The 13,411-nt window shown below is 34.9% G+C and overlaps 1 protein-coding gene across 7 annotated transcripts in view; it reads left to right on the plus strand.

Moving 5' to 3' along the window:
- The window catches only part of LRBA (LPS responsive beige-like anchor protein), a 785,650-nt gene that overhangs the window by 737,175 nt on the left and 35,064 nt on the right, over nt 1–13,411 (plus strand). For 4 of the 7 annotated variants that reach the window (XM_045465918.1, XM_045465937.1, XM_045465959.1 and 1 more), the window contains exons 50-52: nt 1,827–2,019; nt 6,422–6,484; nt 11,906–12,061. In XM_045465918.1, the coding sequence (XP_045321874.1) occupies nt 1,827–2,019; nt 6,422–6,484; nt 11,906–12,061 (412 nt within the window). The remainder of the gene's footprint in view (nt 1–1,826; nt 2,020–6,421; nt 6,485–11,905; nt 12,062–13,411) is intronic. The other 3 variants (XM_045465946.1, XM_045465955.1, XM_045465967.1) reach the window with 1 other exon arrangement.

Consider the following 13,411-nt stretch of genomic DNA (forward strand, 5'->3'; position numbering starts at 1 on the left):
GTTCCTTAAAAACTATATAAAAGGTTCTTTGTATGACAAAAAATACTAATTGATATAGAGGTTTTAAAAATTAGAGGCCCAAATGTTTATTGTTTTTACTGCCATTCAGATGAATCCCCCCACCATCAACTGTCAGTGCACCCCATCACACACACACATGCACGCGCGCGCACACACACACACACACACACACACATGAATAAAGCAGAAATTAAAGCCACCTCGTGCTGCGTTAAGTGCATGAGCCATAATATACACCAGGTGTAGTAATTAGCAGGCACACGAAGGCTGCCTATTTGTCTGGTTTTGCTGCTGTTGCTGTATCCCCCTGTGTTTTCACACCATCAGATAGTTGGATTTAATTGAGGCCACATCAGATGAGGCATTACTGACACCTTTAATTGAATGAGCATCCAGGGAGGATTAACTCATAATATTGATTGGCTTTTAGCCACTTGCTCAGAAGGGTGTCTGGGTAGCTTATTAGTTGCCTTTATTTACACCTTTATGCAAAGAGTGCAAATAGGAATTCTTAGTGCAATATGTTTTTCTAAGTACTCTTAATAACTTTTTTAAAAGGACTGATAATAAAAATGCAAATGTATTTAATTTTTTATTAGCAGTTCTGAATAAATATGTGTTAAATATATGTGCCTACACATTTACATATACCTGGTGTTTTGAAATATGGCAGTAGGAGAGCAGCCAGAAGCACTTCATCAAAGTGTTTCAATTGTGAATGATACTAATCAGCTATTAGAAAATAGACATGGTAGAAGAGGGTTGCTGAAAATGTACAGTGCAATTACTGTGTGATAGCATACCACCACAACATATAAATAAAGCCAGTAAATCAGAGTGCTGTTATATATGTCTTGGATTATGACATATGAGTTGTAGGAATGTTCTAAATCCTTAGTAGTTTTCAAGATTTATTTTGTTGCTAGTTATTAGAACAGACAGTGATTTTTGTTTAACATTTTCAATTACTTGCTGCTTTGGAAAGGAGAAATCAGAAGTCTTGAGCTTTAGGTTTGTTTTGTTTTTTGTTTTGTTTTGTTTTTTTACCAAGGGAGAGGAGGGGCATCTAGTTATTTCTCTTTATCCTTAGTGATAGAAAACAGTAGCATTTCCATTATAATAGGGCAGTGTTTATGACTTGGTACACTATATAAATATATTGTTTTTACAAGTGCATTTAATTATGCATTGCTTTGAAACACCTTTATAATTAAGTTTGTATATTACATTCATAAGTTATTTCTCTACTGTAATAATACATATATGTGTATAATTGTTGTTTATAAATATATGTTTTAATTATCTCTTTATTTAGTTGTCAAAAATCTTCATGCTACCTCAACACAACTTTGACGATCTTTGGAAATTACCTTGCCTTGCTTTTGTACCTGTTACCTATCCTCATTCTGTTTGTTTTTTTTTTTTTTTTGTACTTGACACACTATAGCAATTGGAATGGTTTAATGCAATCCCCAATACTTTACCTATTTAGAATCTAAATAAAACCATTTCTTTAGTTCTTCATGGGAGTGGGGTAGGGAAGGGAGCTAATAAAATTTATGGATTTTTAAAAGGTTTCTGTTAAGGTATTCTACTTCAGTCACTAAAACATTCAACTAATGACATACATGAAAAACAAGCCAATCCTAACTGCTGTTTCTATAAACCTTTCTGCTCACCATGCTCTCAGCTGCAACCTGTGTTAACATGGTCTTTCCTCTTCTTTTCCTGCACCCTCTCTCTTTCTTGTCTTTCTTTGTCTTTTCCTTCTTGTATATTTGGGTCTTGTCATGCCCACTCAACAGTATCTCCTCCTGCAGAGTCCATTGATGTTCACAGACCAAGCCCAGCAGGATGTTATCATGGTCCTAAAGTTTCCCTCCAACTCCCCTGTCACTCATGTGGCAGCTAACACCCAGCCTGGTCTGGCGACTCCTGCTGTGATCACAGTCACTGCTAACAGGCTATTTGCGGTGAACAAGTGGCACAACCTTCCTGGTAAGTAAAGAAGTATCATTATAATGCATAGTAACTGCTGCAAACTGTATAAAGATATTGTAATATACACGTAAATATCTCAACATTTGAGCTTTTCAATTTCCCAGCATTAGTCTGAATCAAAATATTTACTAGTTTGAAAGGCTTAAAGAAGTCCCCTCTGCGGTATATAATACAAATGTTAAAGCATCACCTATTCTTTGGCATGTGGTGGTTTGTCTTTATTCCTTGTAGGTAAATATTATTTCTAATATCTTAATATAATGATATTCTATATTGTGTCCATAAGCAGTTTATATTTATTTATCAGATGTTTTCCTTTTTTCCACTTATTGGTTTACTCAATAAACACTTTTGATTGCCTGTTTATGTGCCTCTTTGTGTATAACATCATATTATTTATCATGGATGACAGAAAAAAAGAACACTTAAGTTACACAGCCAAAGTACTACAAACCCATAAGTACATTCTGTTTTTCCATTATATGTTGAATAGTCGGGGTAACTAACAGCAAGATACTGAAATAACCCTTAGAAACATAAACCAGTGTTTGAGGAGACCTGAGAGTACATCTAATCCAGCCCCATGTTTTACCAATGAAGATACTGAGCCCCAGGGAGCTTGCCTTGTTCAGTATCACATATGGCCAGTCAGTGGCAGAGCCATGTTTGAACCCAAGTTTTCTGACTCAAATTTTATGATCACCCCTCTATGATTTATTACCTCTCATTAGAACAGGAATGTTGGGATCTGGATTTAGCACTGTTCTTTTTGGCAACTAGTTAGAAATTCTAATTTTAAGAAGGAAAATCTTCTAAAGTCCTGACGATTATAGGCTTTTTTTCCAAGCCATTGTTTTAGGTGGGAAAATGTAAAAGATAGATTTTAATAGTCTGTTAACTTGTCATTAAATCTGTAAAGTGTGCATAAAGTACTGCTCATTATAAAACCTGAGCTGGTTGCAAAAATATAAATTCTTGAACAGGGCCTCATGCCAAATTAAATGCAAAAGCTTTTAGAATGGAACAGAATTGAATTGACATTCAAACAAAAACTTGGTGCACTGACTATGCTCAATAAGGTACTTATCATGAAGAATCTGTGGTTGGTATCAGAATTTATTAAATATGGCCATTGCCTGGCTATTAGAAAGGAATTGAATGCCAGTATTTGATTAGAGAATAGATTTCAGGAAAAGTAGAGAAGGTAAAAATCGAGGTATATATAATTGTCTCCATTATTAGGTCCTTTTATTCCTTTTTCTTCAAGTGAACTTGTCTTATAGTGATAAATGTGTATGTAGGTGACATACTTATATTTTGGGACTAAAGATTATAATTTAACAAATGTGATTTTTGTATTCTCTCAAAAGCATTTGTTAGAGGAAAAACATGCTGGTGGTGGGTTCTGTCGACCACACTAGAGGATTACCTACACTGAGTGCAGTTACTCTTAGCTTGGCAAAAGCACCAGTGCGTGTGGTGTCAGGGCCAGCACAAAGGATGCTTATCCTGAGTGGCTGTGTGTGGCAGCTCTGAGAACTTCTTCAGTCTAAACAGAGTGACAGCATATGTGAGGAGAAAAACCTTTTCAATTGCTGGAAAGCCCTGGCTGCTCTCTGCTGCTGACTTGAGCCTTGCAAAGAATGAGCTCGGCAGGAACTGGCTCAACCAAAGGGCTACTAGGTCTCCAACTGATAACTCAGGTTGTTAGGTACACTCCAAAAGCACTGATGATGAGCTCCTGGCACTCCCATTTTGAGCAGGCCCATTTCCTGGACTGGAAAGTTTGCTTGCCTTAGTAGCTGGCTGTCAGGTGTTCTTTTCCCTACTTCCACTTTTTCTATAGATATGTAAACTGATTTAGGGGCAACATCTCTCTGCTGGAGTGCCACTTAGGGTACACCCAACTGTTCCCATCCCAAGCTCACCATTCTGTAAGATAAGAGCTTGGGGGACAGCATATGTTTTGACAATTCTTTGCCTGTAATTCTCTCCAGTGAGCCTCCTTTGTGTCTGTATCTTGTGTCACTAATGGGTTTTGTCCCCACCCTCTGGCTTTACACTATGACACAGCAGCTCCTCACCAGATAAATATACATGGGAATACACAGGTAGTTATCCTTCTACAATATGATCTCCAATTCTGAGCTTACACCTGTACCTAAAAATGTTAAGCATCCATTTTATTAAATCTATGTCTCATTCCAAGTATGTTTATATAAATCTGATTTTTCATTCTATCTTGTTCTACCTTTACCTTGCCTTGATATACCTTGATTTAAAACAAATGTCAGGCAGAAGAATGTCAGAAATCCTTAACAGTTTTTCTTCAGTGAAAATCAAATTCATGTTATGCTGTTATTTTTAAATTTAGATTCTTGTTTTTTTCTGAGAATCTATGATTTCCATAGTTTGTTCACTAGAAAGCTAGCTCCTATCATTTCTTTCAGCAGTGTCTGTGTCCTCATTTAAAAAGAAAACAATCATCTTTATTTTTCTTTCTCATTCATAGGGCCTTACAGGAACTGTGGGAGGGGGGAGCGGGGAATGAAAGAATAGCTGCTAACATTTAAAGAGCATTTTCTAGGTTCTGGATACTATTTTAATCTCTTTACACATATTAACTCACTGAATCCCCTCAATCCCTTGGGATGTAGGTTCCACATTTAGGTTGACCCATGAAATCACCATCTTTACAAGTCAAAATGTCAGGTGTTATTAATTTCATATTGTTCAGTCTAACCCATTTTACAGATTAGGAAACTAAAACACAGAGGCTATATAAACTTGCCCAAGGTCACACAGGCAACTGTCTTAGAGGCCCAACCAAAGATAGTTAACCTCCTAAACCTCTTTCACTGATAGTGTGTCTTTTAATGTTTCTGAGATCCCAGATTCTCAGAGAAGTAGAGAAAAATGATCAAGGTATTAGTGTTGATCAGCACTGGTATTGCTGGAAGTAAATGGCACTGTTGGGTAAATCAGAGGCTCTGGTGCATTTTCCCTGAACATTCCCTATATGTGTCCTGTGATCTCTTTGCTGGCAGAGCCAGTAATCAGCGAAGATGATACCTTTAGTAAAAAAAGACTGAGTTATACAGCTTCCTTTCTTCAGCTACCTTAATTTCTTATACATACTCAAATATAATTATTTTTAATGCTAATATTATACTTACCCAGATATTTTATCAGTATTAATGATCTTCGAAACCGCCTTGAAAAGTTGGTATTTGCTAACAGGGGAAATGATGTTTTAATAAGTTTTAAAATAATCTGATGAACTCATTGGAATGTACCCCATTTTTCTTTTCAGCCCCTCAAGGACAGTCAGAAAGATTTCCTAAGTGATGATGGTGTTAAGCAAAGTTCTAATACCAACTAAACAGTAGTTTAAATGCTGATGAGTCTATAAAAGGGAGATACTGACCCGAGTGAATTACTGAGTCATTTGGGGAAAATAATTTGGACAGGGGCCCAGGATTTAACTATCAGAATTATAAAGCTGAAAAGATCATCTCTTCCAAACCTTCAGTTTCAAGTTGCTATTTGCCTAAGTCTCCGTAAATAGCCAGCAGCGGCTCCTGCTTCCTAGCACACTTCCTCTTTACCTTAAGTCCTACCTTTCACAGGGAAACAGCCCACAAAATCTCTTCTCAATTACAAAATAAGTATGCAGGAATCTTCAGAACCATTTTGAGAATTGAACAAACTATTCTTAGCATGGATTGATTTTTGTTATTCATTTGTTTCTCAGAGTATTTTTAAATTGAAACCATGGAAATATTAAATATTAATAAAACTTTTCTTAAAAACCTCAATCCAGTCTTTAAGAAAGTATTTCAGCCAAATGCATTTAACTAAAACATTTATCTGTGGATAGCTTTCTTTATTTTTATTCAAACTTTCAATTGATTGGTTTTAAGTGATGGATGAAACATTAAATGTTCCCTGACTTAGAGCTTTCCCTTTCTCCATCATAAATTGACGTTTTTGTGGATCCTTTGTGCTGCAGCATTCAAAACTGCCTTTTTAAGAAGTAACAAAAAAATAGTATTTGCTACAGTCAGCAGATGGTTGTCACATTTTGTTTTCAGCGCGCTTTACCACTTAATTTTGTTTTGTTGCAGCATCAGAGGTTGCCAGTCAAGCATCTGCTATAGCTTATGGCCCAGGACTGGAGCCACTGCTGATGGCACATGTTCAGAACAGCACTAATCTAAAATAAATGTTTAATAAGCTAGCCATGAAAGCACCTGGATTTTTTTCCCTTAAATTTCACAAAAGTGTATGAGAGATTTAGAGGTTGGAAACAGTTCTACATAAGATTTGACTTATGCATTTTTATGTAGGTTAGTATATGAAAAATAATGCTTTTTTTTTAATCTTTTGTGAATTCCAGCTCATCAAGGTGCAGTACAAGACCAGCCATACCAGCTGCCAGTGGAAATCGATCCTCTCATAGGTCTGTCACTTCTTTCTCTCTTTGCGATTCATTAAGCTCTGTATGGTGGCCCTGAAGTGTAGATTACAGTTGTTTTTCACTTGCTGGTTGCTGGGAATGGAATTTTCCTGATAAACCATTTGCATGCAAATTGGAATGCAATGAGCTGTGGCTATGCTGGTATTTCATCAACTCCCCCTCGTTGGTTTGCCTAATTTGAACAGGCCTAGGACGCGTGTCACTGAAAATTAATATGGATGCTGTAATAATGTGTGATTGAGAATGCGCATGAAGTACTGTCAGGATAATATTGGATCTTTTCATCACTCAGACTTGTTGATGAGCAGGAGCGAGGCACGTTATGATGAATTGGTGCACCGGTAATGTGATGGAGCTCCTTTGCTAGGGAAATTTTCATAATAACAGTGGGGTTCTTAGCAGCACTGTGTTGTGAAAAATAAAACTGTAGTGCCAGGGTTTCATCATTAAAGGAGATCAATCCTTTCTTCCTGGACCCTCTGTTCAGTGTGAGGGGATTAATGTGCAATTGCAGAGCAGTTTCAAAGTTGAAATATATTGCCCGGCCAATGGCAGTGTTAAGATATTTGTATTCATTTTCCTATGGTCCTACAGCCCAATAAATTGCCATTGGAGGTTAAATTTGTTCAAGGGGGAAAAAAAGAAAAGGGAGGAGACCAGAAAGAGCCATTGGGATGAAATGAGCATCTGCAGCAGATGACTTAGAATATTTAATTGCTTCTGTGCCTTTTGAGTCAGTTAGGCAAAATCTCTAGTTTAGCATTTTTCATTCTTATGGGTGGGAATTTCATACGTGGCTTTACTGAGAGTAACATTATTAACATGTCTTATTAAAGATGCTATTTCAATCTAAAATAATCTAAAATACTTAATTGCCTAGTTATTGGGGGTGTGCTACCATTGTGGATGTTTAGCTTATAATTTTGTTAAGTTTCCCTGGCACATAAATTTGTTAAAGTTTTTAAGTTTTCACATAGAGCAGATGAAAATGCTGATTTATTCTTTTAAAATCCAAGGTCTTGCCTATATGTATGTCACCTTTTTTTTTTTTTGTCTTTAAAACTATTGTTTCAGTAGAGAGCTACGTGGCTACCACTTGCAAATGAACTATCAAGATATGAACTAAACTAACCTTAAGCTCAAAACTAATTCATTTGGCATTCCCCCACATAGAAGCAGAAATGTAAGAAGTAATTATCCATGTGAAGGATAAATACTACTCTGATTCCTAAATCTTTTGCTTTGAGTACATAGGATTTGCCATATATTAAAAAATAAAATGTTCACTTGGGTAAAGTTTTAAAAGTCAAGAAAATAAAGTCCATTTGATAAGTCCTTTACAAGCATTATTTATTAAGTATAGAATCATTCTTTGCCTTAAAACTTGACAGTGAATATCCTATAGGCAAATCTAATTAAATGAATTCAGCAACTGTCATTCTTTAGATTAGGCATGGGTAAACTTTTTTGATAAAGGGCCAGATAGTAAATACATCAGGCTTTGTAGACCATAAGGTCTCATAGACAACTACTTAGTTCTGTTACAGCACAAAAACCACCAAAGACAATATATATAAACAAATGAGCATTTCTGTGTTCCAATAAAACTTTATATATAAAACCAGACACAGGCCATAGTTTTCTTCTCTACTGTAGATCATTGGTCATCTAACGGTTTGCTCCTATACCCCTAAAATAATTGTTTAAAACCATGTACCTTCCCACATATTTTAAATGTAGCATGTTTTAAAGTTTTAAAGTTCCCACGTATTTTAAAAGTAGCATGTAGAAAATTTTCAGCACAAATTTCGATAGTTGCAAGTATATGTATATATATTTATGTATTATGTATTATGTATACATACATTATATATGTAAATATATATTATGTATTATATATAATATATAAAATTTTAAATCTATCCAATGGAATTTAAATATAAAAGTGAATTAAGGGGCGCCTGGGTGGCGCAGTCGGTTAAGCGTCCGACTTCAGCCAGGTCACGATCTCGCGGTCCGGGAGTTTGAGCCCCGCGTCAGGCTCTGGGCTGATGGCTCAGAGCCTGGAGCCTGTTTCCGGTTCTGTGTCTCCCTCTCTCTCTGCCCCTCCCCCGTTCATGCTCTGTCTCTCTCTGTCCCAAAAATAAATAAACGTTGAAAAAAAAAAATTAAAAAAAAAAAAGTGAATTAATAGTCAACATTTTCTGTTTTTAAAAAATGCATAAAAAAGCTATTAACAGTTGAAAATACTGTATTATCCTTTTTTCATCTTAAATTTATATTTTAATTCCACTTCTTCTACACAATTTTAACTTTTCAAAAAGTTACTTTATTGTAAATACTTTTCAGCAATAAAAATATATAGAAAATTAAACAAATGTATGTAAGTTAATTGTTAAAATTTCCTATGACCATAAGGCTCAGTTTTGTAAGAAATTAATGTACACTGAGGTATCATTACAAATATTATTATACACACTTATTAAAATTATAATTTTTAATAAACATTATTAAACATAAAAAAGAAACACTTATTAGAAATACATCTTTAATGAAATGGGTGGGGCTTTCTCCTCCCCCTGCCCCTCCATTCCCCATTTGCTCATGTATTTGAGTGAACATTATTTGTTGTTGAATGAGACAGGATTTGTCAATGGTTCTATCCTCTTTTTTTTTTTCTTTTTTTTTTTTTTTTTTTTAGTAGATGGAAGCTCTGAGGAACGTTACCTATGTGAGAAAATAGATGGGAAAGGAAAGAATTTTGTTTTCACAGTGTCTCTGAAATCTTTGAACTCTGAGTTATGTGACAAAATTTATATTGTAATCTGTTATTAAGAATTATTTTCATGGTCTGTCATTAAGTGATCATTTTAACAATCTATCATTGAAATTTATTTTTAACGATCTATCAATTGACATCATGATTAGATCCTCCTTCCATTTTATTGAAAGCGATGAATTGGAAACCACCGGCCCTACAGAATGATTTGATACTTTGGCATTCACTTTTCAGCCTCACATCAGTATTTTGAATTGTCCCTTTATTTGCATCTCAAGAGATTTTCATACCCAGATAAAGCATTATAGTAAGATCCTGGATAGAAAAGAAATATGCCTTTGTTTTATTTAGTGGAAGAAGAGCATGCAGAAAGGGTCATAAGAGAAGAAAACTCACAGGAGAGTTCTCAGCCAAAGCTGTTTCAGGGAAGAGAACATATAAAAGTTGAGGAACTAGAAATTGATTCCCTTAAAACCATCTGTGCTTGTTTATCCTTTGGGAAATCTTATACCACCCTCCTGCCAGGAGTGTGCATGCCCCAGTTTGAAGAATGCTTATCTGGACAAATACACCTAATCTTCATTAAATAAAAACACCTTCAGTACTGAATCTTGGGAGACAACGAGATAAAGGAAGGCAGTTGTGAGATAGATAGATTAAATAGATTGGATGGATGGATGGATGGATGGATGGATGGATGGATGGATGTCGCAATATTAAATTATAGGTAAGCACTTACTTGGAAAATAGTTCATCTGCATGCTGAAGGGGCATCAGCCTGTACTCATGGGTTCTTTGTGGTCTCTCAATTAAAATTTATGCACATACCCAAATCTGTGAAGCGAGATCCTCCCCCCCACCAGAAATCATGCCCCCCCCAAAAAGACCAGTGAAAGTTTATATCCTAGAAGCAAAAGTCATATAAATGGTAAGAAATAAACATTTTTACAGTTTTCATGTGGAATGAAGTACTGTAGTAACCAGTATAGAAAGTATTACGTGCCTTGTCTTTAATTGCTAGGTTTCTTGGAATAAAAAAATCTAAGTTGTACCATACAGCTTCACTGCAGTGGGATACTATTGTCTCTCTGTAATGTACTATGGTACTTATAAAAGCTTTTCTTATTTCCCAGCAGCTTCCCTTTGTGTGGGAAGGAGGTGGCAAGAGAATGATCCCCAAATAGGATTCTGCCCTTTTTACTGCTGCTGTCACTTTCTAGTTCATTAATCCCCCAAAAGTAATATGAAGCCTATTATCAAATAGTTATCTAATAATCTTCCTTGGTTAAGTTGTATAGACAGACACTAGCAGAATATTCCACTATGTCTATGCATATGTTTGCTAGGTCATGTTTGCCATGAGGGCAGGGAATAGTTTATTTCTCTGTATCCCTAGTGGTTCTTAATACAGCACTGGAAAGTATTTTGAATACTTTTTATCTTCTGCATTATTTTCTGGGCCTTCTCTTAGATTGGCCACATTAACTTAGTTATTACATGCAATGAATATTTTTCTATTTTTTATTTTTATCAATGCACTTATAGGTTGGGGTTTCCCCCACCCACCCAAAAAAAACCAAACTGAAGACTATGATGCAAAGAATGTAATGATCAGATGCAGAAATTTATCTTGTTATGATTTCTGGTACAATCAAATTTCTTTATTATTATAAAAACTATTATTTGTATTGGAAGGTTGGTGGTGAAATAACCCTGAGGTCACTGGAAACAAAGCTTTCTATTTGGTTGGTTTCATGGTGCCAAGAAAGGCATCTCAGTGAAAATTCCTTTTCTGATAATGGCATGCTTGGTAGTATATTTCTAGAGGATTATTACTCTTCCTATGTGCTTGATGTTGCTCTGTGTCTGACCTTCTGCCTGGTGACAAACCCCATATCAGGTGCTCTGTAGCACTTTGAAAACACACTGCCAGACTGTCTTGTTTTATTGCTTACATAAGGAGTAAGAAAGTGGCAGTGTGCTGTGCTTTGACTTTTTCAATTACAAGTATCTTTAATAAATAGTCATTCTACCCTTTCCTTACATGCAAGTACAGCTGTAAACAGGGGAAGAAGGAGTTCACATCTAGTCAAATTAAAGACCTGTTAAAGCCAAAGTACTCCAAGATGTTACAATATTTCAAATATATGACATTTAAATTCTAATATTGCTTTCTTGTGACAAAAAGTTAAAAGGTAATAGATTGTCACAACACGAATCCATTCTCATGACAATGGACGTAATGAGATTGTCAGAAGCACAAACCTAACTATGGTGCAATCTGGAGACTGTAATCTAGTTTGGTCTTGTCCAAGAGCTAGAAAGCATGTTCTGAGAATTGTATACTATTTTGAAATTGTAGTATGTTATTATTTTTCCCTCTAGGCAAAATTTCTTTTTGAGACATTGAATTTAGCTACCCACATTCTTCCAACAACTGGATATATTTTCCTGTTTTGTTTTTCAAATATTGTTATGTTTATGTTTAAAATTTTAAATTAAAGGTCAAATATTCTTGTCCTGGAATGCTTCTCCCTCAACCCAACCACCAGTATCACAGACCCTAGGATTTTTGTACATGTGTGGGTTTAGTACGATTTTTGTCTCTTCCTCTGTTGTCACAGCCAGCAATACAGGAATGCACAGGAGGCAAATCACTGACCTTTTAGACCAAAGTATTCAAGTCCATTCCCAGTGCTTTGTCATCACTTCGGACAACCGCTATATTCTCATCTGTGGCTTCTGGGATAAGAGTTTCCGAGTCTACTCTACAGACACAGGTAACTTATTTTCATCAGTGAACTAAAGTTAGCTACAGGTAGCATTGAGAGGCTAGAATGTTCTCTCATCTTCTTCCTTCCCCAAATTACAGAATTCTAAAATGTGTAACATAAGGAAGAGACACTGTTTTCCCCCTTTTAAGTAAAAATCTATAATATAGTTCACTATTAAGTTAACTTCAGCATGTTTTTAAGAGGCAGTTTGTTATAGTAAGTCTGTCTTCCAAGCCTCATACCTACCGAATGAATGATTCATTTGAAATCGTATCCTGGCATGTAAGTAACATAATCGTACAGCAGGTGTACATACCTATAGGTGTATTTTCCCACTTTTGTATTATATAAAGGGCTTTTTTTTTCCTTACTGGAATTTCTCATTAATTGTATTTCTTAGTAGTAGATATCTTGCGTCCACTTAATTCTGCATAGAACATTGTTGAAAGCTACACCATCATGAAGGACATTAGCTGACTACTGATTTCATGTGTGACAGGGGCTCTTATTAAAATATAAAAGTTTAATTGTATATATTCATTTGCATGTATCTCACTAAGGGACAAACCAAGCTTAACTCATCATTATTACGGAAGATCTATAAATTTTTGTATATAGGAAATTCAGAAGTCTCTTTAAAATATTTTAGAAACTGTTATAGGAGGAAATCAATTTATAGTAAATATGTAGTTGAATATTTGAAAGAATTAAAATTAGATATTAATATATCAGAATTTGATAATACTGTGGAAGTAGAAATTTCATCTAAAACAAGGATGTACAAATATCTTACTTACATGTGGGAATAGGAAATTCTTTTTAATTTCTAGTTAATTAAATGTTTTATAGTAAATCATTTTTCAGTCTTGTTTATAATCTTTATAGAATGTATGAATCCAAGTTTCTGCTTTAGTAAGTATAATATATTGAAAAACTAATTGTTGGTTATTCAAAAATTTTGTCCTAATGCATTTTGATGAATGTATTGTAATATAGCTATGAGAAAGTAGAGGAAAAATAGTTGAATATATACTGTTCATATAATAGACCCTACAAGTTGTTTTTGCCATGATCTTACTTATTTTTTTATTGAACTGATGATAGTTTTCTTAAAATGTGTATCCTATATTCTGTAGGTCCAGAAAGAAAATACCATTATTCTAGTCTTTTTCTTTAATTAGGCACTTACTGCATGTTGAGGTCTATAAGGTTGATTACTATTGAGCCTAAAACTCCTCTAGAATTCTTAAAAAATGCAATGGAATTGATGTGTTCCTAAAATTATTTATTATTACAGTGACTTTTCTCTGATTTAATAATGGAATTTAAATTTTAACCTCTTCTTTCACTGTTATG

The sequence above is a fragment of the Leopardus geoffroyi genome, chromosome B1, assembly GCF_018350155.1.
Source record: "Leopardus geoffroyi isolate Oge1 chromosome B1, O.geoffroyi_Oge1_pat1.0, whole genome shotgun sequence".
Lineage (NCBI taxonomy): Eukaryota > Metazoa > Chordata > Mammalia > Carnivora > Felidae > Leopardus > Leopardus geoffroyi.